We start from the raw sequence: 27,651 nt of genomic DNA, 5'->3' as shown, positions 1-27,651 counted from the left end.
CTACTCCATCTGTATACACTGCAGTATACTCCTGTATTACAGCTACTCCATCTGTATACACTGCGGCATACTCCTGTATTACACTACTCCATCTGTATACACTGCGGCATACTCCTGTATTACACTACTCCATCTGTATACACTGCGGCATACTCCTGTATTACACTACTCCATCTGTATACACTGCGGCATACTCCTGTATTACACTACTCCATCTGTATACACTGCGGTATACTCCTGTATTACAGCTATTCCATCTGTATACAGTGCGGTATACTCCTGTATTACAGCTACTTCATTTGTATACACTGCGGCATACTCCTGTATTACACTACTCCATCTGTATACACTGCAGTATACTCCTGTATTACACTACTCCATCTGTATACACTGCGGTATACTCCTGTATTACACTACTCCATCTGTATACACTGCAGTATACTCCTGTATTACACTACTCCATCTGTATACACTGCAGTATACTCCTGTATTACACTACTCCATCTGTATACACTGCAGTATACCCCTGTATTACACTACTCCATCTGTATACACTGCAGTATACCCCTGTATTACAGCTACTCCATCTGTATACACTGCGGCATACTCCTGTTTTACACTACTCCATCTGTATACACTGCGGCATACTCCTGTATTACACTACTCCATCTGTATACACTGCGGCATACTCCTGTTTTACACTACTCCATCTGTATACACTGCGGCATACTCCTGTTTTACACTACTCCATCTGTATACACTGCGGCATACTCCTGTATTACACTACTCCATCTGTATACACTGTGGCATACTCCTATACTACACTACTCCATCTGTATACACTGCAGTATACCCCTGTATTACACTACTCCATATGTATACACTGCGGCATACTCCTGTATTACACTACTCCATCTGTATACACTGCAGTATACCCCTGTATTACACTACTCCATCTGTATACACTGCAGTATACCCCTGTATTACAGCTACTCCATATGTATACACTGCGGCATACTCCTGTATTACACTACTCCATCTGTATACACTGCGGTATACTCCTGTATTACACTACTCCATCTGTATACACTGCGGCATACTCCTGTATTACACTACTCCATCTGTATACACTGCGGTATACTCCTGTATTACACTACTCCATCTGTATACACTGCGGCATACTCCTGTATTACACTACTCCATCTGTATACACTGCGGTATACTCCTGTATTACACTACTCCATCTGTATACACTGCGGTATACTCCTGTATTACACTACTCCATCTGTATACACTGCAGTATACTCCTGTATTAAACTACCCCATCTGTATACAGTGTGGCATACTCCTGTATTACACTACTCCATCTGTATACACTGCGGCATACTCCTGTATTACACTACTCCATCTGTATACACTGCAGTATACTCCTGTATTACACTACTCCATCTGTATACACTGCGGTATACTCCTGTATTACAGCTATTCCCTATTCTATCTGTATACAGTGCGGTATACTCCTGTATTACAGCTACTTCTTTTGTATACACTGCGGCAAACTCCTGTATTACACTACTCCATCTGTATACACTGCAGTATACTCCTGTATTACACTACTCCATCTGTATACAGTGTGGCATACTCCTGTATTACACTACTCCATCTGTATACAATGCGGCATACTCCTGTATTACACTACTCCATCTGTATACACTGCGGCATACTCCTGTATTACACTACTCCATCTGTATACACTGCGGTATACTCCTGTATTACACTACTCCATCTGTATACAGTGTGGCATACTCCTGTATTACACTACTCCATCTGTATACACTGCGGCATACTCCTGTATTACACTACTCCATCTGTATACAGTGTGGCATACTCCTGTATTACACTACTCCATCTGTATACACTGCGGCATACTCCTGTATTACACTACTCCATCTGTATACAGTGTGGCATACTCCTGTATTACACTACTCCATCTGTATACACTGCGGTATACTCCTGTATTACACTACTCCATCTGTATACAGTGTGGCATACTCCTGTATTACACTACTCCATCTGTATACACTGCGGTATACTCCTGTATTACACTACTCCATCTGTATACACTGCGGTATACTCCTGTATTACAGCTATTCCCTATTCTATCTGTATACAGTGCGGTATACTCCTGTATTACAGCTACTTCATTTGTATACACTGCGGCACACTCCTGTATTACACTACTCCATCTGTATACACTGCAGTATACTCCTGTATTACACTACTCCATCTGTATACAGTGTGGCATACTCCTGTATTACACTACTCCATCTGTATACAATGCGGCATACTCCTGTATTACACTACTCCATCTGTATACACTGCGGCATACTCCTGTATTACACTACTCCATCTGTATACACTGCGGTATACTCCTGTATTACACTACTCCATCTGTATACAGTGTGGCATACTCCTGTATTACACTACTCCATCTGTATACAGTGTGGCATACTCCTGTATTACACTACTCCATCTGTATACACTGCGGCATACTCCTGTATTACACTACTCCATCTGTATACAGTGTGGCATACTCCTGTATTACACTACTCCATCTGTATACACTGCAGTATACTCCTGTATTACACTACTCCATCTGTATACACTGCAGTATACTCCTGTATTACACTACTCCATCTGTATACACTGCAGTATACTCCTGTATTACACTACTCCATCTGTATACACTGCGGCATACTCCTGTATTACACTGCTCCATCTGTATACACTGCAGTATACTCCTGTATTACACTACTCCATCTGTATACACTGCAGTATACTCCTGTATTACACTACTCCATCTGTATACACTGCGGCATACTCCTGTATTACACTGCTCCATCTGTATACACTGCAGTATACTCCTGTATTACACTACTCCATCTGTATACACTGCAGTATACTCCTGTATTACACTACTCCATCTGTATACACTGCAGTATACTCCTGTATTACACTACAGTATACTCCTGTATTACACTACTCCATCTGTATACACTGCGGCATACTCCTGTATTACACTGCTCCATCTGTATACACTGCAGTATACTCCTGTATTACACTGCTCCATCTGTATACACTGCAGTATACTCCTGTATTACACTACTCCATCTGTATACACTGCAGTATACTCCTGTATTACACTACTCCATCTGTATACACTGCGGCATACTCCTATATTACAGCGGCTTCCTTTTCCATCTCAATATACAGTACATCTCCCTGCCTCTCCCATGTGACCTGTGGTACTGCACAACTGTCCATTAATACAAGTGAGTGGTCTTCAGTATGCCGGCTGTCGGGATCCCGGCGCACAGTATACCGGCGCCGGAATCCCGACAGCCGGCATACCGACACTTATTCTCCCTCGTGGGGGTCCACGACCCCCCTGGAGGGAGAATAAAATAGCGTGGCGCGCGTAGCGCGCCACCGTGCCCGCAAGGGGTTTATTTGCACTCGCCACACTGTCGGTATGCCGGCGGTCGGGCTCCCGGCGCCTGTATGCTGGTTGCCGGGAGCCCGACCGCCGGCATACAATACTACACCCATACAAGTGTACAGGAAAATATACACAGCTGTACATGCACCTTGCACAAGAGAAGCGACACTGGTTTGTTGTAGCATATTTGGTCAGAGATGGTCAGAGATAAAAACCCTGTAAGACCAGGCGCAGGTGGCAGTTATGGCACCATCACATTCCCCTGTACAGGAGTCCCGTGACCCTCTCCTGAATGACTCCCCCTTTCTGTACTCCGTTCTGACATCTCCCCGACTTTCCCCCCCTCCCTCATCCTGTACTGAAAAACAATCTCTGGATTGTGGTCTAACTGGATAATGTGCCGCAAACACCACACCCATCCAGGACACGGGCACAGAACTGATTCTGTTATTTCTGTGGCTGTGTTCTTATCTATAAATACAGCCGCAGCAGCAGTTCTGTCAGTGTCATACAGATACGCACACACCGATATAACGTGTCTCTCTCTATATATAGAGCTGCAATACTCACTGTCTGCCAAAAACATCATTAAGATTTCTAACACTCTTAGGGGGAGATGTACTAAGGGGATGTAAATACGTGACCGGTGGTCCCATTACCGACCCCTGCATCCCGGCCGCACTAAATCCCGACAGTTTGCATGCTGACTACCAGGGACTATTCCCACTCGTGGGTGTCCATAGAGTGGGAACAGAACCTGTGGTGAGCGCTCCTCCCCCACGCCACCATTCTGCTGCCACCGACACTGACCCCCGGGATCCCCAGCACCGGTCCAGCGTACCCAACGCGTACCATGCCTTGAAAAAAGTGATAAATACCACATTGATAAAGCACCAGCCAACCAGCTCCTGTCATTTTTCAAACCCAGCCAGTAACATGGCTGTTGGGAGCTGATTGGCTGATACTTTGGGGTCTATTCATGAAGCAGTGAAAAGTGTGGAGAAGGGAGCCTGTGGAGAAGTTGCCCATGGCAACCAGTCAGCTGCTCCGTACAACTGTACAGTACGCAAATTATAACTGTTAATTCAATGCCGATTGGTTGCCATGGGCAACTTCTCCACTGGCTCACTTCTCCACACTTTTCACTGCTTCATGAATAGACCCCTTTATCACTGGGAAATGTATCACTTTTCAAGGATTAGTACATCTCCCCCATTGGGGAAGATTTATCAAAACTTGGAGAGAGATAAACTACCAACCAATCAGCTTCTGTAATTTTTCAAACACAGCCTGTGACATGGCAGTTAGGAGCTGATTGGCTGGTACTTTGGGAGACATGTACTAAGCAGTGAAAAGTGTGGAGAAGTGAGCCAGTGGAGAAGTTGCCCATGGCAACCAATCAGCATTGAAGTAACATTTATAATTTGCATACTATAACATTATACAGAGCAGCTGATTGGTTGCCATGGACAACTTCTCCATTGACTTACTTCTCCACTCTTTTCACTGCTTAGTACATCTCCACCTTTATCTCTGGTAAAGCTTTGATAAATACCCCCCTTAATGTCATGACTAGTGATTTGCAGGAGGCGACACTATCTCAAACACTGTCGGCATAAAGCTGCCTAATCTGATCTCCAGATAATGTGGGGGCGTAAATCCCGCTGTGACTGCGAATTTGTAGAGACCCCCACTGACAGCGTCTCTGAGCCACCATTGGTTGCACACCAGCCGCACCACTGATCCTTACTCAGAATGTCCGTCGCACGTAAGCCGCTCTAACCTTTACAACTACATACAAATTAGCAGTCGCAGGATAAGACACGCCCCCGAAACGGCCGCAACATGACTATGTTGACAAACCAGCCCCACCCGCGTTACCTCACACAAATGCTCACTACCTGTCGCTCCCGCTGCGGATAACTCCTCACTGCGTCCGTAATCGCCAATACATGGTCACGTGTGAGCAGGGCGACTCTTTAAAGCATGCGCAGTGCAAACATCTGTTCAACTGCGCAAACCCTGGCATTGCGCCCACCTCTAAACAGGGCCCATGTGGGATACATGTAATAGACATAGACAGATATTCACTAGGCAACCTGGAATCCTGCCCAGGGTCTAGATTACTTAAACTCGTTTGTTGTTGGGGTTCTTTTTTAGAGTAAATGCAGGGAGGTCAGCGGGCCCAAAGCAGAATATTTTCTAGGGCCCTATTGGGTCTTAATAAAGCTCTGCTAATAGAGTCTAACGACATTCGCTAATATCACCCTCCAGGAGGAAGGTCAGACTCCAGGGCTCCCCTATGTCGGACATCATGATGCCACCAAGTTATGCCAAATCGGCCTCCAGTGGCGTTCAAATGGGCCAAGTTAGATCTGGGTATTGCCCATAGATGTCTATGCCCAAGAATGGAGCATGTGCAATCTAAACATGGCAGTTTCCACAATACGCACCTGCGTGCAACTCTGAACAGGCCCCGGAGAGTTTATAACAGAGGTGGGAGTCACCCACTACAATTACCTTAAAGGATCCCGCAAAAAAGGACAAGAGATTCTGTTTCGCCGCCAAGACTTTCGCTGCTCTCCTCTTTTTTCTTAGCGTCTTCGGTGACGGCAAGCTCCATCCGCTGCTTGACTTTTCCTTTTCTCCCAGCGCCTCCTCCCTGCCTCCCGAGTCCAAATGGGACTCGCTGCGTGTTCTCCACATGGATCCTGGAACCCCCAGAGTTCTGCCATCCGTCCCACCTTCCTCATCACTGTCACACACCAAGTTGCCAGCACTGAATGAGCGTTCCACCCTCACCTCCGGCACGGGTAAAGAGGGGGCAGGGTGGGAGGAGGAGTCGGGAAGATTGGGACCAGGGGGTCTTCTGATAGCCACGCGCTTCCAGTGTAGAGGATTGTCAGGAGAGAGGCAGGTGTCACTGCCGGACTTGCGTAGCGGGTTAAATACATGGAGCATCTGGAGAAGAGAGAAAATGGTGGCATTACATCCTTTATTCCACAGGGGACAGTACGTACAGGAGAAGCTACACAGCTGCCCCTCCCCAGGCCTGGCAACTCTATGATACATACAGCCACAGCTAAGAATTTGTTCCTCCCACTGCAGGGTGACACAACGGCAACTAAAATGTATACCTCTCCCACTGTGGGAGAGATTTATCAAATCTTGGAGAGAGATAGAGTGGAGATGGATTTAGGGGCTCATTTATCAACGAGTGATAAACTTGTTGTGCATGATAAATGGCACCCCAGCCAATCAGCTCCTAACTGTCATGTGTTCAGCGCCTAACTGTTATGCATTTTAAAAATGATAGTTGGGAGTTGATTGGCTGGCACCATCTATGATGCACAATGAGTTTTGTCATAATGAGTTTTATCACTTGTTAATAAATGAGCCCCCCAAGTACCAACTAATCAAATACAGCCTTTAACATGGCATGTAGGAGCTGATTGGTTTGTATGTTATCTCTCTCCACTTTATTTCTTGCCAAACTTTGATACATCCCGCCCACAGTATCCTGCAAACAATGATGGCAATTCACATGCTGTTTATGCAGGGCCGGATTAAGGTTTGTGTGGCCTCCACAGCTACCAATGATACTGGCAATATGATATGCCGTTATTACAAAGAATAATGTGTAATTACTCCCAGCACAGCAAATTTAAGAAACACACTCTAGTGCCCCCAGTTCTCATTATGCCACACAGAAGCGCCAGTTCATATATACCACAGTCCCCCACATTAGTATTTAAGCGACATGTGACCCCTACTCATAGTGTGTGCCCCCTCCCCCACTGCCCCCGGTTGACTTGTTGTTAATCTGGTTCTATGTTTATATAATAATCGTCCTTAATTTTTTGCTGAGAGCATAAACTAGTGATGTTTTCTTTACCAAAATTGCCACTTTGTGCCGAGTTGGCAGCAAAGATTCCCTGACCTGCCGGCGTTGCCGACCCACCGTCCGGATCAGTCGATTAGCAGCCAGCGATGATCGGTGATCTGATCTGCCGATCCCAACAGTTTTAGGTCTAGATTAAAGAATCAGGATCTTTAAACATGTTTAATATTTCCAATTCCCCAACTGTTTGAGGATCGGGACATTGCCCAAATATATCTTTTAAGTATGGGGGCCATAACTTACAGCAGGGGTGGGGAACCTTTTTTCTACCAAGGGCCATTTGGATATTTAGAAAATCCTTTGGGGGCCATCCAAAAATTATCAACTTAAAAATTAGCCTGCCCCCAGTAGTTATGCCCCAGTAGATATGACCCTTAGCGGTACTGTGTGCGCGCGCCAAAAATGGGTGTGGCAACATGTCACACAGGGCGTGGCCAATTAAAATGGGGCGTGATACACATATGCGCCCAGTAGTGCAGTGCCAGATACACAGATGCCCCCAGTAGTGCAGTGCCAGATACACTTGCCACCACAGTGCTAGATACACTAATGCCCCACAGTGCCAGATACACTAATGCCCCACAGTGCCAGATACACTAATGCCCCACATTGCCAGATACACTAATGCCCCACATTGCCAGATACACTAATGTCCCACATTGCCAGATACACTAATGCCCCACATTGCCAGATACACATTGCCCCACAATGACACCCCCCCCCCCTTAACCTCTGCTATATGAGGGGCCTCTCCTACCCCTCAATGCTCCATGAAGTCCGGTCTCTGGCGGCGGGTATCTTAAATGAGTTGCCGGTTCGTTAGCCAATCAGAGCTCGTGGACCACAGCCAATCAGGAGCCGGGGCTGCCGGTCGGCGAGCTCCGATTGGCTAACAAACCAATGAGATTCGCCCCGCAGCTGCCGGAGACTGGACATCACTGAGCACATTGAGGGTCAGGAGAGGCGCTGCGCTGCACTCTCCTCCCCTCACATAGCAGCAGCTGCAGCCCTGGCCTTTGGGCCGGATGAAGAGGCTGTGCGGGCCTTATCCGGCCCGCGGGCTGGACGTTCCCCACCCCTGACTTAGAGCCTGGAACAAACCATGCTGCAAGGGGTGCAAATACATTATTTATTATTGCATGCAGGGTAAATACTGGCTGCTTTTGCATGTAGCCCACAAATACCGGGCAGCTTTAAGTTTACACTGCAATTTAGATGTGAGCTAGAACACACCCCTCTCACATCTAAATCTCTCTGCACATTTTACATCCACCCCACCTGCCGTGTAACATGGTTTATCCAGGTGCACAGTTACTAGCTCTGCTCCAAGCTTACAACCAGCTGCAATGTGCGGAGCTACTGCAGAACCTCGCGGGTAACTGAATCGCCCCCTATGATCCTGTTCCGATTCTCTGGGAACTGCTGAGATTTCTTAAAAGTGTATCCTTCACGTCTCTAATTGGGGCTGGATGGACATTTATTAGATTGCAGCCTAGGAAACTGTGCAATCGCTGGCACCCTGCAGTGTCTCCCGTGCCAGGGAACTGTCAGTGCCCATGAAACTGCTGCCACCATACTACGTGGGTGACTGCCGTCGTCTCTTTGGACGAGTAAATACTGTATGTTCACGCAGAGGAGGTGACAGGTTACACAAGTGCAGGTGGATGTCCCGGAACAGCAGTGGGTGTAGGACAGGTGTCACAGGTGTATAAAGGAAGAGCCCAGCTAATGGGAGGTACGAGGATGTACACTGCATGTAATACACGGATATAAATGTCATGTTTACCTTCAGACGAGTTGACTTGTACACACCCGCTGACGACTCTTACTAAACACATTGCCTTATGGCTTCCATACTACAATCTTTGCTAAAGTCACTGCCTTATCTTTCTCGTCAGCCTTTTATTCCCCTCATAAAGCCGAATGTTTGGTTTTAAATTGCCCTAAAACATGACACACACAGCTGTATCCTAGGAGCAGCATTGTCTTATATCCCCAGAGTAATGACTATGAATAGGAAGGAAAGCACGCACACACATGTATTTACTAAGGTTGCACAGCTCTATGAAATTAGTTACCTACAGGTGGAGTGCACCCTCTGAAACAAATGGTCACCATTTGGGCATAATGCACAGCTGTGGTTACGTGGGTGGGGAAGCCCCTACCGCCGAAGGCTAATCGGGGTTAAACATATTAGGTACTTTAATTTGTCTTTGGTTCCCAGGATATGCGGCACAGAACCATTTGATAAGAACAATATAAACTGCTGCACAAACAGGGTCTGAGCTGGTGGCTTGATGGGACTACGCCAGTATCCGAGTTCCATACGGCCACAGTGATAGAAATCTATAGAGAACACAGAGATTTTCCTTATCTCAGCGACACAGACCTGAAGGGCTATATTGGTAATCTGCTGTTCAGTGTAACCCTGCAAGGCAGATTTCCCCCAACAAGATTAGTTAGTAACAATAGCATTGCTGGATTGCTTATCTTATAGGGAACAGTTTAGGGGGGTACTCACGGAGAGATCCATGCTTAAAATCTAAGCAATGTGACTAGATTGCTTAGATTTCAAGCACAGATCACTCGTGTGTAGCCCCCTCAGCGATAGCGATGTGCAGCCTCGCACATCGCTATCGCCGGTGCTAGATTGATTCTGCATGCAGGATCAATCTAGCACGTCGCTCATTTCACCCCCATCCTCCCCCGCATCGCTCATCACACATTGCGCTGTGCTGAGCGGCGGGAGAGATGTGTGCTGAGCGGTTCGCTCAGAACACATCTCTCCCGTCTATATGGGCCTTAAAAGTTAGCAGGTCAGGATCAGACTGCTACTGAGCAAGGTCTGGGAAACCAGGGGGTATATTTACTAAAGGTCGATTTTGTATGTTTTTGTTAGATTTTAAATTGATGTTATATCGATTTTAATCAATGCTGGGCTTCCAGGGTTAAAACACACATTTACTAGCAGATGTTTTTTTTTTTAATATTCATTTTTAAAAGTTAGTAAAATGTGTGTTTTAACCCTAGAAGCCCAACATCGATTAAAATAAGATTTTACTCACCGGTAAATCTATTTTTCGTAGTCCGTAGTGGATGCTGGGACTCCGTAAGGGCCATGGGGAATAGCGGCTCCGCAGGAGACTGGGCACAACTAAGAAAGCTTTAGGACTAACTGGTGTGCACTGGCTCCTCCCACTATGACCCTCCTCCAGACCTCAGTTAGGATACTGTGCCCGGAAGAGCTGACACAATAAGGAAGGATTTTGAATCCCGGGTAAGACTCATACCAGCCACACCAATCACACCGTATAACTCGTGATATTATACCCAGTTAACAGTATGAACATAACACAGCCTCTCAACAGATGGCTCAACAATAACCCTTTAGGTAACAATAACTATATACAAGCATTGCAGACAGTCCACACTTGGGACGGGCGCCCAGCATCCACTACGGACTATGAGAAATAGATTTACCGGTGAGTAAAATCTTATTTTCTCTAACGTCCTAAGTGGATGCTGGGACTCCGTAAGGACCATGGGGATTATACCAAAGCTCCCAAACGGGCGGGAGAGTGCGGATGACTCTGCAGCACCGAATGAGAGAACTCAAGGTCCTCCTCAGCCAGGGTATCAAATTTGTAGAATTTTGCAAACGTGTTTGCCCCTGACCAAGTAGCAGCTCGGCAAAGTTGTAAAGCCGAGACCCCTCGGGCAGCCGCCCAAGAAGAGCCCACCTTCCTCGTGGAATGGGCTTTTACAGATTTAGGCTGCGGCAGGTCAGCCGCAGAATGCGCAAGCTGAATTGTGCTACAAATCCAGCGAGCAATAGTCTGCTTCGAAGCAGGAGCACCCAGTTTGTTGGATGCATACAGGATAAATAGCGAGTCAGTCTTCCTGACTCCAGCCGTCCTGGAAATATAAATTTTCAAGGCCCTGACTACGTCCAGTAACTTGGAGTCCTCCAAGTCCCTAGTAGCCGCAGGCACAACAATAGGTTGGTTCAAGTGAAAAGCTGATACCACCTTAGGGAGAAACTGGGGACGAGTCCTCAATTCTGCCCTATCCATATGGAAAATCAGATAAGGGCTTTTACATGACAAAGCCGCCAATTCTGATACACGCCTGGCCGAAGCCAAGGCCAACAACATGACCACTTTCCACGTGAGATACTTCAAATCCACGGTCTTAAGTGGCTCAAACCAATGTGACTTTAGGAAATCCAACCCCACGTTGAGATCCCAAGGTGCCACTGGAGGCACAAAAGGGGGCTGAATATGCAGCACTCCCTTAACAAAAGGTTGAACTTCAGGTAGTGAAGCCAGTTCTTTCTGGAAGAAAATCGAAAGAGCCGAAATCTGGACCTTAATGGAACCCAATTTTAGGCCCATAGTCACCCCTGACTGTAGAAAGTGCAGGAAACGACCCAGCTGAAATTCTTCCGTTGGGGCCTTCCTGGCCTCACACCACGCAACATATTTTCGCCATATGCGGTGATAATGGTTTGCGGTTACTTCTTTCCTAGCTTTAATCAGCGTAGGAATGACTTCCTCCGGAATGCCCTTTTCCTTCAGGATCCGGTGTTCAACCGCCATGCCGTCAAACGCAGCCGCGGTAAGTCTTGGAACAGACAGGGCCCCTGCTGCAGCAGGCCTGTCTGAGCGGCAGAGGCCATGGGTCCTCTGACATCATTTCTTGAAGTTCCGGGTACCAAGCTCTTCTTGGCCAATCCGGAACAATGAGTATAGTTCTTACTCCTCTTCTCCTTATTATCCTCAGTACCTTTGGTATGAGAGGAAGAGGAGGGAACACATAAACCGACCGGTACACCCACGGTGTCACTAGAGCGTCCACAGCTATCGCCTGCGGGTCTCTTGACCTGGCGCAATATTTTTCTAGCTTTTTGTTTAGGCGGGACGCCATCATGTCCACCTGTGGCCTTTCCCAACGGTTTACAATCATTTGGAAGACTTCTGGATGAAGTCCCCACTCTCCCGGGTGGAGGTCGTGCCTGCTGAGGAAGTCTGCTTCCCAGTTGTCCACTCCCGGAATGAACACTGCTGACAGTGCTAACACGTGATTTTCCGCCCATCGGAGAATCCTTGTGGCTTCTGCCATCGCCGTCCTGCTTCTCGTGCCGCCCTGTCGGTTTACATGGGCGACCGCCGTGATGTTGTCTGACTGGATCAGTACCGGCTGGTTTTGAAGCAGGGGTTTTGCCTGACTTAGGGCACTGTAAATGGCCCTTAGTTCCAGAACATTTATGTGTAGGGAAGTCTCCTGACTTGACCATAGTCCTTGGAAGTTTCTTCCCTGTGTGACTGCCCCCCAGCCTCGAAGGCTGGCATCCATGGTCACCAGGACCCAGTCCTGTATGCCGAATCTGCGGCCCTCTCTGAGATGAGCATTCTGCAGCCACCACAGCAGAGACACCCTGGTCCGTGGAGACAGGGTTATCAGCCGATGCATTTGAAGATGCGATCCGGACCATTGGTCCAACAGGTCCCACTGAAAAGTTCTGGCATGGAACCTGCCGAATGGAATTGCTTCGTAGGAAGCTACCATCTTTCCCAGGACTCGCGTGCAGTGACGCACCGACACCTGTTTTGGTTTCAGGAGGCCTCTGACTAGAGATGACAGCTCCTTGGCTTTTTCCTCTGGGAGAAACACTTTTTTCTGGACTGTGTCCAGAATCATCCCCAGGAACAGTAGACGTGTCGCAGGAACCAGCTGTGACTTTGGAATGTTTAGAATCCAGCCGTGCTGTTGTAGCACTTCCCGAGATAGTGCTACCCCGACCAACAACTGCTCTCTGGACCTCGCCTTTAATCAGGAGATCGTCCAAGTATGGGATAATTAAAACTCCCTTTTTTCGAAGGAGTATCATCATTTCGGCCATTACCTTGGTAAATACCCTCGGTGCCGTGGACAGGCCAAACGGCAACGTCTGGAATTGGTAATGACAATCCTGTACTACAAATCTGAGGTACTCCTGGTGAGGATGGTAAATGGGGACATGCAGGTAAGCATCCTTGATGTCCAGTGATACCATGTAATCCCCCTCTTCCAGGCTTGCAATAACCGCCCTGAGCGATTCCATCTTGAACTTGAATTTTTTTATATATGTGTTCAAGGATTTTAAATTTAAAATGGGTCTCACCGAACCATCCGGTTTCGGTACCACAAACATTGTGGAATAGTAACCCCGTCCTTGTTGAAGTAGGGGCACCTTGACTATCACCTGCTGGGAATACAGCTTGTGAATTGCCTCTATCACAGCCTCCCTGCCTGAGGGAGTTGTTAACAAGGCAGATTTGAGGAAACGGCGGGGGGGAAATGTCTCGAATTCCAGCCTGTACCCCTGAGATACCACTTGAAGGATCCAGGGATCTACATGTGAGCGAGCCCACTGATTGCTGAAGTTTTTGAGACGGGCCCCCACCGTACCTGGCTCCGCCTGTTGAGCCCCAGCGTCATGCGGCGGACTTAGAAGAAGAAGCGGGGGAGGACTTTTGTTCCTGGGAACTGGCTGTATGCTGCAGCTTTTTTCCCCTACCTCTGGGCAGAAAGGATGCGCCTCTACCCCGCCTGCTCTTTTGGGGACGAAAGGACTGTACCTGATAATACGGTACTTTCTTTGGTTGTGAGGGGACATGTGGTAAAAATGCTGACTTCCCAGCCGTTGCTGTGGACACTAGGTCTGAAAGACCATCCCCGAACAACTCCTCACCCTTATAAGGCAAAACTTCCATGTGCCTTTTAGAATCTGCATCACCTGTCCACTGCCGAGTCCATAACCCTCTCCTGGCAGAAATGGACAGTGCACTTATTTTAGATGCCAGCCGGCAAATATCCCTCTGTGCATCTCCCATGTATAAGACAGCGTCTTTAATATGCTCTACGTTCAGCAATATAGTGTCCCTGTCTAGGGTGTCAATGTTTTCTGACAGGGAATCTGACCATGCAGCAGCAGCACTGCACATCCATGCTGAAGCAATAGCTGGTCTCAGTATAATACCAGTGTGTGTATATATAGCCTTCAGGAGAGCCTCCTGCTTTCTATCAGCAGGCTACTTCAGGGCGGCCGTATCCGGAGACGGTAGTGCCACCTTTTTTGATAAGCGTGTAAGCGCTTTATCCACCTTAGGGGGTGTTTCCCAACGTGACCTATCCTCTGGCGGGAAAGGGTACGCCATTAGTAACTTTTTAGAAATTACCAATTTTTTTATCTGGGGAAGCCCACGCTACTTCACACACTTCATTTAATTCTTCAGAAGGGGGAAAAACTACTGGGAGTTTTTTCTCTCCAAACATAATACCCTTTTTTGTGGTACCTGGGGTCACATCAGAAATGTGTAAAACATTTTTCATTGCCTCAATCATGTAACGAGTGGCCCTACTGGTCGTCGACACTGGTATCAGTATCCGTGTCGACATCTGTGTCTGCCATCTGAGGTAGCGGGCGATTTAGAGCCCCTGATGGCCTTTGAGACGTCTGGGCAGGCACGAGCTGAGAAGCCGGCTGTCCCGCATTTGGCATGTCATCAAATTTTTTATGTAAGGAGTCGACACTTTCACGTAATTCCTTCCACAAGTCCATCCACTCAGGTGTCTGCCCCGCAGGGGGTGACAACACATTTACAGGCATTTGCTCCGCCTCCACATAAGTCTCCTCATCAAACATGTCGACACAGCCGTACCGACACACCGCACACACACAGGGAATGCTCTGACAGGAGACAGGACCCCACAAAGCCCTTTGGGGAGACAGAGAGAGAGTATGCCAGCACACACCAGAGCGCTATATAATACAGGGATTAACTAAATTATATCCCCTTATAGCTGCTATATGTATATTGCGCCTAAATTTAGTGCCCCCCTCTCTTTTTTACCCTTTCTGTAGTGTAGACTGCAGGGGAGAGCCAGGGAGCTTCCTTCCAGCGGAGCTGTGAGGGAGAAATGGCGCCAGTGTGCTGAGGGAGATAGCTCCGCCCCTTTTTCGGACGACTTTTCTCCCGCTTTTTAATGAATTCTGGCAGGGGTATTTATCACATATATAGCCTCTGGGGCTATATATTGTGGTATATTTGCCAGCCAAGGTGTTTTTATTGCTGCTCAGGGCGCGGCGCGCCCCCCCCAGCGCCCTGCACCCTCAGTGACCGGAGTGTGAAGTGTGTATGAGGAGCAATGGCGCACAGCTGCAGTGCTGTGCGCTACCTTGGTGAAGACTGATGTCTTCTGCCGCCGATTTTCCGGACTCTTCTTGCTTCTGGCTCTGTAAGGGGACCGGCGGCGCGGCTCCGGGACCGAACATCAATGGCCGGTTCCATGCGGTCGATCCCTCTGGAGCTAATGGTGTCCAGTAGCCTAAGAAGCCCAAGCTACCACCAGTTAGGTAGGTTCGTTTCTTCTCCCCTTAGTCCCTCGCTGCAGTGAGTCTGTTGCCAGCAGATCTCACTGTAAAATAAAAAACCTAAAATATACTTTCTCATCCAGCTCAGCCGGGCACAATATTCTAACTGAGGTCTGGAGGAGGAGGGTCATAGTGGGAGGAGCCAGTGCACACCAGTTAGTCCTAAAGCTTTCTTAGTTGTGCCCAGTCTCCTGCGGAGCCGCTATTCCCCATGGTCCTTACGGAGTCCCAGCATCCACTTAGGACGTTAGAGAAAATCGATTTAACATCGCTCTAAAATCAAACAAAAACATACAAAAATCGGCCTTTAGTAAATATACCCCCAGATTTGTAGGCGTACCCTGTAGCTGCCATAATAAATGGTAATGGGAAGAAAGAACATAGCACAGAAGTATAATTTGGCAAAGCACAGTCTATAAATGATATGTATTTAGACGCCAGTCACCCGGAACTTCTGTCACATAATGGAGGCAGATACACAGATCAGTGACGTCACAGTATCTACTGCTGTATAGTGTTATTTACTAACAATTATATAGCGCCAGCATATTATTTATCTATTACCAGTTACTTATATAGTGCACACATAGGGGTAAATTTACTAAGGTGGGAGGTTTTTTTTTAGAACTGGTGATGTTGCCCTTAGCAACCAATCATATTCTATTATCTTCTAAAATCAGGTACATAAATGTTAAGTAGACTCTGATTTGTTGCTATGGGCAACTTCACCAGTTCTAAAAAAACTCCCACCGTAGTAAATTTACTCCATATTCTGCTCACATTCTCATCAGTCCCTGGCCTGTGGAGCTTACAATCTATATTCCCTACCACATGTACATATTCACTAGGGTTCTTTGTTTTGTCAGGAGTCAATAAACCTAGCGGTATATTTTTGGATTGTGGAAGGAAACCCACACACGCACTGGGAGAACAGACAAACTCCACACAGCTAGAGCCATGGTATGAATTGACCCCAAGACCTCAGTGCTGTGAGGCAGCAATGCTAACCATAACACCATCCGTGCAGCTCATATTCCATGGAGAGCAAAACAGTAAGGCTGGGATTTAGAAAAGTGGTAAGAGGGCGCTGCTTACACTGTATATTATCTCTGAATGTGGAGAGAACTACCCACCCAGCGCTAAGATCATCAGCTGCCGCAATACTTCTGCTTTTCCTCCACCTATAATTCTAAAAACGTCTTCAGAAGGACCTTACACAGTTCACAAAATCCTATGAACACATCACTTTGTTCGCCAAGAGGAATCCCAGCCCACTGAGGTCTCAGTGCTGGTAATTAGAGGTTTACAGGGCCAGAAAGCTGGTATTCACCACGGACCAGCCATGCAAAACACCACAGAGTCTGTTACTACTGCAATCACGTGTTCAGGCCTATAAAGAACGAATGCATTTACCTGGCTACTGGAATGAGAGCAAAGACCTGAAAGAACCTTTACTTTCCATTCCGGCAGATGAGGACCAATCCCCACAGCAACAACACATGCAGGACGCATAGCACATACACACACAACAATATACAGTATATAGAATATGTATACGTTATCTGAGAGGTTATAGCGAAGCAACATGATACATGTAACAGGGGACATGTACTAAGCAGTGATAAAAGTAGTGAAGTGAGCCAGTGGAGAAGTTGCTCATGGCAACCAATCAGCTGCTGTGTATACTTTTATAGCATGCAAATGATAAATGTTACGTCAATGCCGATTGGTTGCCATGGGCGATCTAATATTAGTGAGAAAACAGCACCTCACGCCTCAGTGAGGCCAGGACGTGGCAGTCCGAAACTTGCTTGCTGACACGTAGTTCTGAAAGGAAAATGTGGTGTTTTGGCCACATAATGTATACTGCGCTCTGCCAGCTGTAGAGACCTTAGGGTTTATTCCTGAAGCAGTGAAAAAAGTGAAAGTGTGAGCCTGTGGAGAAGTTGCCCATGGCAACCAATCAGCTGCTCCGTTCAATTGTATAGTATGCAAATTATAAATGTTACTTCAGTGCTGATTGGTTGCCATGGGAAACTTCTCCATTGGCTCACTTCTCCACACTTTTCACTGCTTCATGAATAGACCCTGCAAACGCTTCAATGTGCCACACAGCAGGAGATACACTCGGGGGCTTATTCTCGGTCGGACCATGCTGCGCCTACTGGCAGACGTCCGTATGCAAATTCGCTACAAAGGAGTGTGCAAGGACTCACACGCCCACTGTTAGTGTCCGTAGACGCTAAAATGCCGATTGGACAGTGTCCGTGCATGGGCTAAGCCACCCCCTGTTACTACCTGCTACATTCTAAACATTTTTCTAGGGCCATGCAGTAATAGCAACGGTGACTGTGTGAGCGCGCTATCAGGATGCATGTGCAGATTTTAAAAACAAAAAACAAATCAGCAGTGGGTGTAACTCAGAATGAGGCCTCGTGTGTATTTGGTAATACACCCGTCTAACACGTTTGGGGTTAGTTAGCACTTAGAAAAGAGAATCCAAATATTTATTTCATATATTTGTACAGTGTAAGCCACCCCGCAGGCAGCTTATATGTATTGCTGAAAGGGCCATTGGGCCTAACATATGTGTTGGTTTATATATATATATATATATATATATATATATATATATATGAGCCATTTATAAGATTACCAGGATTAAAGAGATTTTCTATAAACTGGTGGTTGTGGAAGGCTGGCTTCCTGCCAGCAATCCAGCTGAAGAACACTGCTGCCGGCCCAATCCACAGCCTGCAATGGCTGACACTGGAGAACAGTGGTTCTCACATCAAATCCACACATACTGCCAACAGTTCATGTTTTCAGGATTTCTTTAATCATGCAATGCGACCCGACTCTACTTGGACGGGTCAGTAATTATCCTACACAGTGGTTTATAATTCTGATGGTGCTCAACGGTACAACTTCGAGAGCAGGGCCGGGGTCCGGCCTAGTAGCAAAAATGTAAAAAAAACTACTATGCTTTGATGTGCCGCATACTGGAAAAGGGGCGGATCCAGGGGGAGGGGAATCAGTGAGAACCCCCATCCGCAATAATACCACTGGCCATTGTATAGCAGGACATCCTGCAGGAGAGAGAGAGAAGACTACAGCTACATAGAGTCAGCAGCCACCCTGTGCGTATGCTGGGCTGGGGGGAGTTGCTGTAGCTGAACAGCCGCAGTCTTCTCTCTCTCCCTGTCTGGAGTGCAACTGGCCCTGGCCTGGCTGAGTGGTACCCACTGGAAAGCGTGCAGACCGGGCAGTGTACTAGACTGCGGTGTACAAACTGTGCAGTGTACAGACCGAGCAGTGTGCTAGGTATGGAAAGCGTACAGACCGAGCAGTGTGCTAGGTATGGAAAGCGTACAGACCGAGCAGTGTGCTAGGTATGGAAAGCGTACAGACCGAGCAGTGTGCTAGGTATGGAAAGCGTACAGACCGTGCAGTGTACTAGACTGCGGTGTACAGACCGTGCAGTGTGCTAGGTATGGAAAGCGTACAGACTGTGCAGTGTGCTAGGTATGGAAAGCGTACAGACCGTGCAGCGTGCTAGGTATGGAAAGCGTACAGACCGTGCAGTGTACTAGACTGCATTGTACAGACTGTGCAGTGTACTAGGTATGGAAGCATACAGACCGTGCAGTGCGCTAGGTATGGAAAGTGTACAGACTGTGCAGTGTGCTAGGTATGGAAAGCGTACAGACTGTGCAGTGTGCTAGGTATGGAAAGCGTACAGACCGTGCAGCGTGCTAGGTATGGAAAGCGTACAGACCGTGCAGCGTGCTAGGTATGGAAAGCGTACAGACTGTGCAGTGTACAGACTGTGCAGTGTACAGACCGAGCAGTGTGCTAGGTATGGAAGCATACAGACCGTGCAGTGTGCTAGGTATGGAAGCATACAGACCGTGCAGTGTGCTAGGTATGGAAGCATATAGACCGTGCAGTGTACTAGGTATGGATAGCGTACAGACTGTGCAGTATGTTAGGTATGGAAAGCGTACAGACCGTGCAGTGTGCTAGGTATGGAAAGCGTACAGACAATGCAGCGTGCTAGGTATGGAAAGCATACAGACCGTGCAGTGTACTACAGGCTGCGGCGTACAAAGCCACATGTCACACTGCCAGGAAAAAGATGATTAGACGTGGGTCTGACTGGCTGGGTTGCTGTAATTGTATGCCATCTGAGTATATAATCACACACTTGCATGTCTATCATTATTATTATTGTCGTCGTTGTTTACGCAGGTCTGTACAGAGAATATCTGTCATCCATAGCAGTCCCTGGCCAATTGGAGCTTACAGTGCAGGGCAGAGTTTTCCAACTTCGGCTCTCACTGACAGTCCAGGTTTTAGTGATATCTGAGCTAGAGCAGAATTGGTTAAAATCAAAATAACTGAGGCACTAATTAAATATCCTGTGCTCAAGCCTTGGCTATCCGTGAAACCTGTACTGTTAGCTTGTTTTGAGGACTGTGGTTGGGAGCGCCTGGTCTTGGGGCCTGATTCGGAGATAACACAATGGCGATGTTGTCTACGGTGGAGTGATTTTTTAATCACTGCGCATGTGCTGCGTTGGTCTTGCGACGGTGGTCACAGATTTATTCACAGACGTGACAGACAGTCAGGGAGCATTTGTGGGAAGTAAGCGCAGAGTTGCGACTCAGTCGCAGGCGTGTCATGACCGTTTCATTGACATGTCCCAACTTGCAACTGCGATCCCGTAGGCAATGAAAATGGCTCCGGTATCTTGCTTCCTGCAGCCAAGCTGTGCGACCACAGGGTTACTGTGAAGGCAGATGATGGACTGACGTGCGCCCGATGTCTGCGTCCTCATACAAAGCAGTGCATCTCAGGCTCCTCTACAGATTTCCGGCAGCTGCAACATTTGCATATTATCACACAACTACTGTGTACTGAATCGGATTTGTGTCCATCTCTGTATGAGGCCCCAGTTCTCTAACACACAGCAGCATTAGGGGGGAGATATAACAAGCCTTGGGGAGCGATTAAGGACCGGCCAATCAGCTCATAGCTGTCATTTTTCAAACACAGCCTGTAACATGGCAGTTAGGATCTGACTGGTTGGTACTTTATCTCTCCCTGCTTTATCTCTGTCCAAGACTTAGTACACCCCCCCTAATTTTTGGCAGAATGAAGTTAACCTACCAGTATATTTAGGGTCATAGGTGTCTATGTACTATACCTTGGAGAGAGATAAAGCACCACCCAATCTACCCCTAATTGTCAAGTCACAGGCTGTGTTTGAAAAATGACAGGTAGGTGCTGATTGGCCGGTACTCTATCTCTCTCCAAGGTTTGGTACTCAGACCCCATAGTCCCTCACCCCGTGTTTTACAGATACTCATGTAGGGATGACAAAGCTGCTTTAAAATTACCAAGATCTAATTTCAGTATGACATCACGTGATTCCTCATAAGACTCCATAACGTACAGAAAATGGACTATGACATGTACTCGCTTATCCAAGCAGAACACTATAGTACCGAATAAAAGTGTTAAATAAAATGATTACATGATAGTAAGGGGGACATTTACTAAGCAGTGATAAGAGCGGAGAAGTGAGCCAGTGGAGAAGTTGCTCCATCAACCAATCAGCAGCTCTGTATCATTTTATAGTATGTAAATGATAGATGTTACTTCAGTGCCGATTGGTTGCCATGGGCAACTTCTCCACCGGCTCACTCCCCCGCTCTTATCACTGCTTAGTAAATGTCCCCCTAAATGGAACAGAGAGATTCCTGCTGATTAACATAGTTGTGCATTTGTTTTGGACATAAATATACTAAGGCCCAGATTTATCAAGCCGTGGAGAGTGCTAAATAGCACAGTGATAGAGTACCAGCCAATCAGCTCCTAACTGTCATTTTTCAAACACAGCCTGTGACATGGCAATTAGGAGACGACTGGTTGGTGCTTTATCATCGTGCTATTTATCACTCTCCAAGGCTTGATAAATGGGGGCCTAAGGGGTCTATTCACGAAGCAGTGAAAAGAGTGGAGAAATGATCCAGTGGAGAAGTTGCCCACGGCAACCAATCACCTGCTCTGTATAATTTTATAGTATGCAAACTATGGGCAACTTCTCCACACTTTCCACTGCTTCATGAATAGACCCCTAAATATGGAAACTGTATATTTTTTTATTTTAACTTTATTCAAACCATAATATAAGCGACTGGCAGCCAGGCACAGCTCACATACATAGTAAGTTTTCACATCTGGGTTTAGCCTGCAGTTCCGCTGCTAAGCAAATGCACTTTAGTGGTTTGCACACTGATACATATCAGGTGCGGTTTGAGTTTCACCCTACCGTTAACCTCAGATCCAGTAGTTTGGTGCTGAAGACCTGCATCCAGCTTCTGGGCTGGGATGCACATTGTGTTATGCTCATTCCAGGATGGCTTCTTATGTCATAGCCCCCAACACTCCTAGTTATTATAGTTATCCGTTATTTATATGGTGCCACTAGGGGTCCACAGCGCCTTACAAAGTACAGTACGTAAACAGCGTGAAAAAAAAAGACAGCACAAAACATTGCAGAACATGAACTACGAGGCTTACAAAACACTGCTGCACCAACAGACATAATACACAAATAAGCAGCGCCGGCTGAACCCCAAGGTTTGGTGCCGCTCTTAGCAGTGGGGAAGAGATGAGGGCATAAGTGAGGCAAGGAGAAACACATGAAAGAAGAGGGCCCTGCTCGTGAGAGCTTACAATGTAAAGAGGAAGAACTTACGAAGAAAAGCGATACAATAGAGAGGTTCCCCCGTGCGCTGGGAATGGAGCAGCAATGGAAAATCACCGGGAGTTACCTCACCCGGTACAAAATAAGTCTAAGAACAATTAAGAAATTCCGTACACCACTGTTAAGATAAATAATCAATAGATGAGAGTGATTGGTCTATATAAAGCAGTCCTAATGGTCTCACTCAGATTTCAATTTGTGCTTGTCATTTTCTTAAATAGCCCCCTGGGATGATTCAGGGGAGAGAAAATATGGGTATCAGTGTTGTGGATACCTAAAGCTTATATACTAAATAAATTGTGATAGTCCAGAGGAAGACACAGTTCCAAAATTGTAGGGAGGGTGTAAATTATAAAAGGATCGCCCAATCAGTGTTGGAAAGTAAAGAATGCTCCTACATGTATGCTTACATGGACACTGGAGTTAGTATGTACATAAAGGCATCTTTAGTGCATCCAGAACTGTGGTCCACTCCCACGTGCTAGGTCCCCGTCTATTCAGACCCACAGTCACCACATGTATCTGGATTTACACAAATGCTTACATGAAACGGTCTTGTGGCAGACACATAAAGGTTTCTTTGTTTCTTAAAGAGGTCATCCAAACAGACACCATCCGTACTCATGCATACCCTCCAACATTTTAAACATAAAAATCGGTACAAATTAGGGAAAGGGGCATGGCCACGGGTAAATGGGGGTGTGGCCTCACCTTTTCCTATACTATCAATGAATCTATGGAGAGCCAAAAATCGGTACAGACCATAAAAAAAAAAAAAAGGTACTGTACCTGCCAAAAAGGTACAGTTGGAGGGTATGCTCATGGTGTAAGACTACCCATCTCTATTCCAGCGACTTATTATCGTGCCATCGGGTGAGGATACCCGGGTCTTCACTCTCCATATGGCTGTGTGATGCAAACTGCTATCAATAATCTGAGCACGGACGGTGTCTGTTTGGATGACGTCTTTAAGAAACAAAGAAACCTTTACGTGTTCACCACAAGAAAGTATCATGTGAGCATACATGTAAGTGTTTGTGCAAATACAGATACACGTGGTGACTGTGGGTCTGAATAGTTCCCCAGTTCCCAGAAATGAAACCAAAAAATGATAGAATGAATTACAAAAAAAAACAAAAACTGACTCTAGACACAAAGTACATAGACGACTGTTGCAGCCCGAGACCAATCTCCTGTAACACTGATTGTAGCTGATCGTTAAACACATGAGACTACATGGATTGTTTTGTAAGCGAGGCAAAACGGCATGAATTATGAATCTGCACAACACAGATCCAATTATTCTGCTTGAGTACGGAAGCATAACGTTGCACATTTATTTTTAATGAAAGATTCCTTTTAAGAGAGTTTTCAGGCATTATTAACCTTACCTTGTTATTTGCCAACATCATAGTTTATTATATAATGACACAGACGTGCCTGCGCGTTGGAACTTTCTGAGCTCGAACGTTCACGGCCGAACGGAGAAGACCAACGCGCTCACCGCTATCCCGGGTACGGTGCCAATTGTGAAATGTTATATTTGTTTCAAAGATTTTGACGAGACACGAGCTGCGTGCTTTCTGATTTATTTATATACTACTTTTACATTCTGAAAGTGGACAACGTCGACATTAGCCGGTAACAAGACAGCTATCAATATAATTTATGGAAAGCCCCAAACCCATAACAAGACACCTAGGGCGGGATTCAAATCTTTTATCGCCCCCGATCTCCCGTCTAAAGTGACGGGAGATCGCGGGGCGATATTCTAATGACCCCCGTTTTCACGCTGATCGTGCCCACAAGAGACGGGTTTAGCCGCATAAAAGCAGCTAAACCCGACTAAAGTCATGGGCGCGATCGCTAAAAGTCCCGTCTGGGCGTCCAAACGGGTCACTTTTCGTGCATTTTAGCTCACCACCCCAGGGGGTGGCGAGCTGAAATGCTGATATCGCGTCCATCGGCAGTAACATATGAATACTGCCGGCGGGCGCGATGGGGGTGGGAGGGGGCAGAGAAGATTAGAATCCCGCCCCTAGGGTCAGTAGTACCCGCATAGAGATAAACTACCATCCAATCAGCTCCTGTCATTCTTCAAACAGAGCTGATTGGCTGGTACTTTACAATCTCTCCACTTTATCGCTCTCCACACTGACACAGATAATGACGTTAACGAACTTTTCATGCAAGTAAATTTATGGGTGTTTATAGAATGAGCCCACTCTTGGGTTGTTTACAGATATGGCAGAGACACGTATGCAAGCCTGTGCTCCCATGCACGTATGTGAAAGTATGTACAGTATGTGCCTGTATGTGGAGGACTGCCTCTCACGGTCAGTGTTTACATGAATATACAGATGTTCCTCGCTAAGTGATAATTACATCGCTTACAGCAAACACAGCGCAGGAAGGAGAAAGATAGTGACACAGTAACATGTCAGGACTGGGAAGGAATAATGATCATTGGAGGTCTGCGGATGGGCGTGCAGGGAGAGTCGTGTGCGAGAACAGGATATTAGGAAAGAGTACTGGAGCTATGTTGGAGGATATCTTTACCCTAGGCCCCAGTCTAGGACACCGAGAGCCCCGAGTTGTCCTAACCTATTTTATGGGTGTGTGTTATGGGATCCGGTCCGAAGATCGACAGTGTCTAGGTCGACAATGATTAGGTCGACCACTATAGGTCGGCAGTCACTAGGTCAACAGGGTTTCTAGGTCGACAGGTCAAAAGGTCGACATGAGTTTTTCCAAAATTTTTCTTTTTTTTTCAACTTTTTCATACTTAATGATCCACGTGGACTACGTTTGGAATGGTAACCTGTGCAGAGCTCAGCGGTAGTGGAGCGAGGCATTTGCCCAAAGCACGCGAGTGAAGCGAGCCATGCGAGGGGACACGGTGCACTAATTGGGCTTCCCGGTCACTGTACGCAGAAAACGACACCAAAAAAAACCATGAAAAACTCATGTCAACTTTTTGACCTGTTGACCTAGAACATGTCGACCTACTGACTGTCGACCTATAGTCATCGACCTAGACACTGTCGATCTAATGATCCACACCCGTGTGTTATATAGCAGAGGGGAGTCCAAACAACTATATTGTCAGTTTGGGTTTTTTAACTAACTGTGTGGGAGCTGTATCATAGATTGGAGAGAGATAAAGTAGTGACCAATCAGCTTCTAACTGTCAAGTTACAGGCTGGGTTTGAAAAATGACAGTTAGGAGCTGACTGGGTGGTGCATTATCCCCTACCACTGCATTTCAAGGGGTGAAAGCCACCTACAGTAGCTCACCCACCCACTCACAGAGCACGAGTAGCCCTTGGCCAGAAAAGAGACAGCTTTGCTTAATGCTGTGATCTCCTGGCTCTGGGCTCCATCACAGAGCCTCCATGACCCAGAAGTGCAGTGCACGTTATGTCATGACATCATGATGTCATGATGCAGTCGTGTCAGAAAAATTACTTCATAAAATGCTTTACTTTGCCAATACCCTTTTCAGACAGAAAAGTCTGAATGTCCTGGCAATTACCCAGCATTTCAGTGCCGGGTCGTTTTGCCGGGACCTGCCTGACCCCCCCTTTCACAGAGACATGCAAATTACCGGGTCGAAAATCTCGACCCGGTAATTTGCAGATCAACACGGGTATTTTGTCTGTGTGAAAGGGTCATAATTCCCGTGTCTCCGACCCTGGTAAATTCCTGGGTCGAAGTCCCGGGAATTACAACACGGGTTGACCCTTTCACACAGAAAAAGGACCCACGTGTTTCATGAAATTACAGGGTGGAACTGCCTCACCCGGTAATTTCATGTTCTGTCTGAAAGGGGTATCTGGGTCCTCAGGAGGGCTGAGGTACCGCAGGGGTGCACTACTGCGAGGCACCACAGTGATGGAGAGTAGGCTACTATACAGGGGTAATGATGGATAGATCTTCAATCTCGGGGACACAGAATTGTCTGAAGAGAGAATGTTCTAAAGGGGTATTGGAAAGAATTTCAGATCTTGGGGTTGGGGGGGCAAGTTATAATAAAGGGGCATTAAACATAACTTCATACAGGAAGGGTGGGGGTAGTAGTGATTGAGAACAGGCTATTTATTATAAAGGGATATTAGACACAATTTAAGACTGTGGGCTGAGGGGTAGTAGTGATTAAGGGGTACATTTACTAAGCAATGATAAGAGTGGAGAAGTGAGCCAGTGGAGAAGTTGCCCATGGCAACCAATCATCACTGAAGTAACATCTATAATTTGCATATGATACAGAGATGCTGATTGGTTGATGGGGAAATTTCTCCACTGGCTCACTTCTCCACTCTTATCACTGCTTAGTAAATGTTCCCCTAAGGACAGGATTAGGGATGCCAGTCCCAGGCTATTTTTTCAATCCCGGATATTGGGATTTAAAAATGGTCAATCCCAGGATTCCCGGGATTGGCGTTTCCCAGTGTGGCTACCCTCCCCGCCCCGCACACATAACTCATGTTACACCGGGGGCGGGTGGGTGGGACACTTCAGCTGCTTTCTCCCGGCGGCTCCCAGTGGTGTGTGACGGCGCAGCGTGACCTTTCACACTGCGCTGGGGAGCCGGAAGCCGGGTAGCGTCTGAGCGTCCTGAGGACGCTTAATGCTGATCCCTCAATCCCCGGGATTGCAGCTTCCAATCCCGGGATTGAATCCCGGCCTTTTTTGGCCCTAAATCCCGGGATCGGCCTCCCTAGACAGGATATTATAAATGGGTATTACACAGAATTTAAGTTTGGGGGCTGAGGGGTAGTAGTGATTGAGAACAGGCTATTATAAAGGGATATTAGACAGAACCTCACATAGGCGGTGGGGGCAGTAGTGACTGAGAACAGGTTCAGAGGTGTGTGAGTGAAAAGCGGGCGTTACACAAAAGTGCACGTGCAGTGCACGCATAGTGTAGCCCAGAGGTTCCCAAACGCGGTCCTCAAGGCTCCCCAACAGTCCAGGTTTTAGGTATATCCATGGCTCAGCACAGATGGTTAAATCAAATTGACTAAGGTGCTAATTTAGGGGTCTATTTACTAATCCTT

General features: G+C 46.9%; 1 protein-coding gene across 4 annotated transcripts in view; it reads right to left on the bottom strand.

Moving 5' to 3' along the window:
- Positions 1-27,651, bottom strand: part of LOC134949490 (regulator of G-protein signaling 3-like) — a 99,950-nt gene that overhangs the window by 68,488 nt on the left and 3,811 nt on the right. For all 4 annotated transcript variants that reach the window (XM_063938090.1, XM_063938089.1, XM_063938088.1 and 1 more), the window contains exon 2: positions 6,020-6,460. In XM_063938090.1, coding sequence (XP_063794160.1) covers positions 6,020-6,460 — 441 coding nt within the window. The remainder of the gene's footprint in view (positions 1-6,019; positions 6,461-27,651) is intronic.

This window comes from Pseudophryne corroboree, chromosome 8 (genome assembly GCF_028390025.1).
Source record: "Pseudophryne corroboree isolate aPseCor3 chromosome 8, aPseCor3.hap2, whole genome shotgun sequence".
Classification (NCBI taxonomy): Eukaryota; Metazoa; Chordata; class Amphibia; order Anura; family Myobatrachidae; genus Pseudophryne; species Pseudophryne corroboree.
Note: the sequence above shows the minus strand (reverse complement) of the source record. Positions and strands in the feature narration are given on the sequence as shown.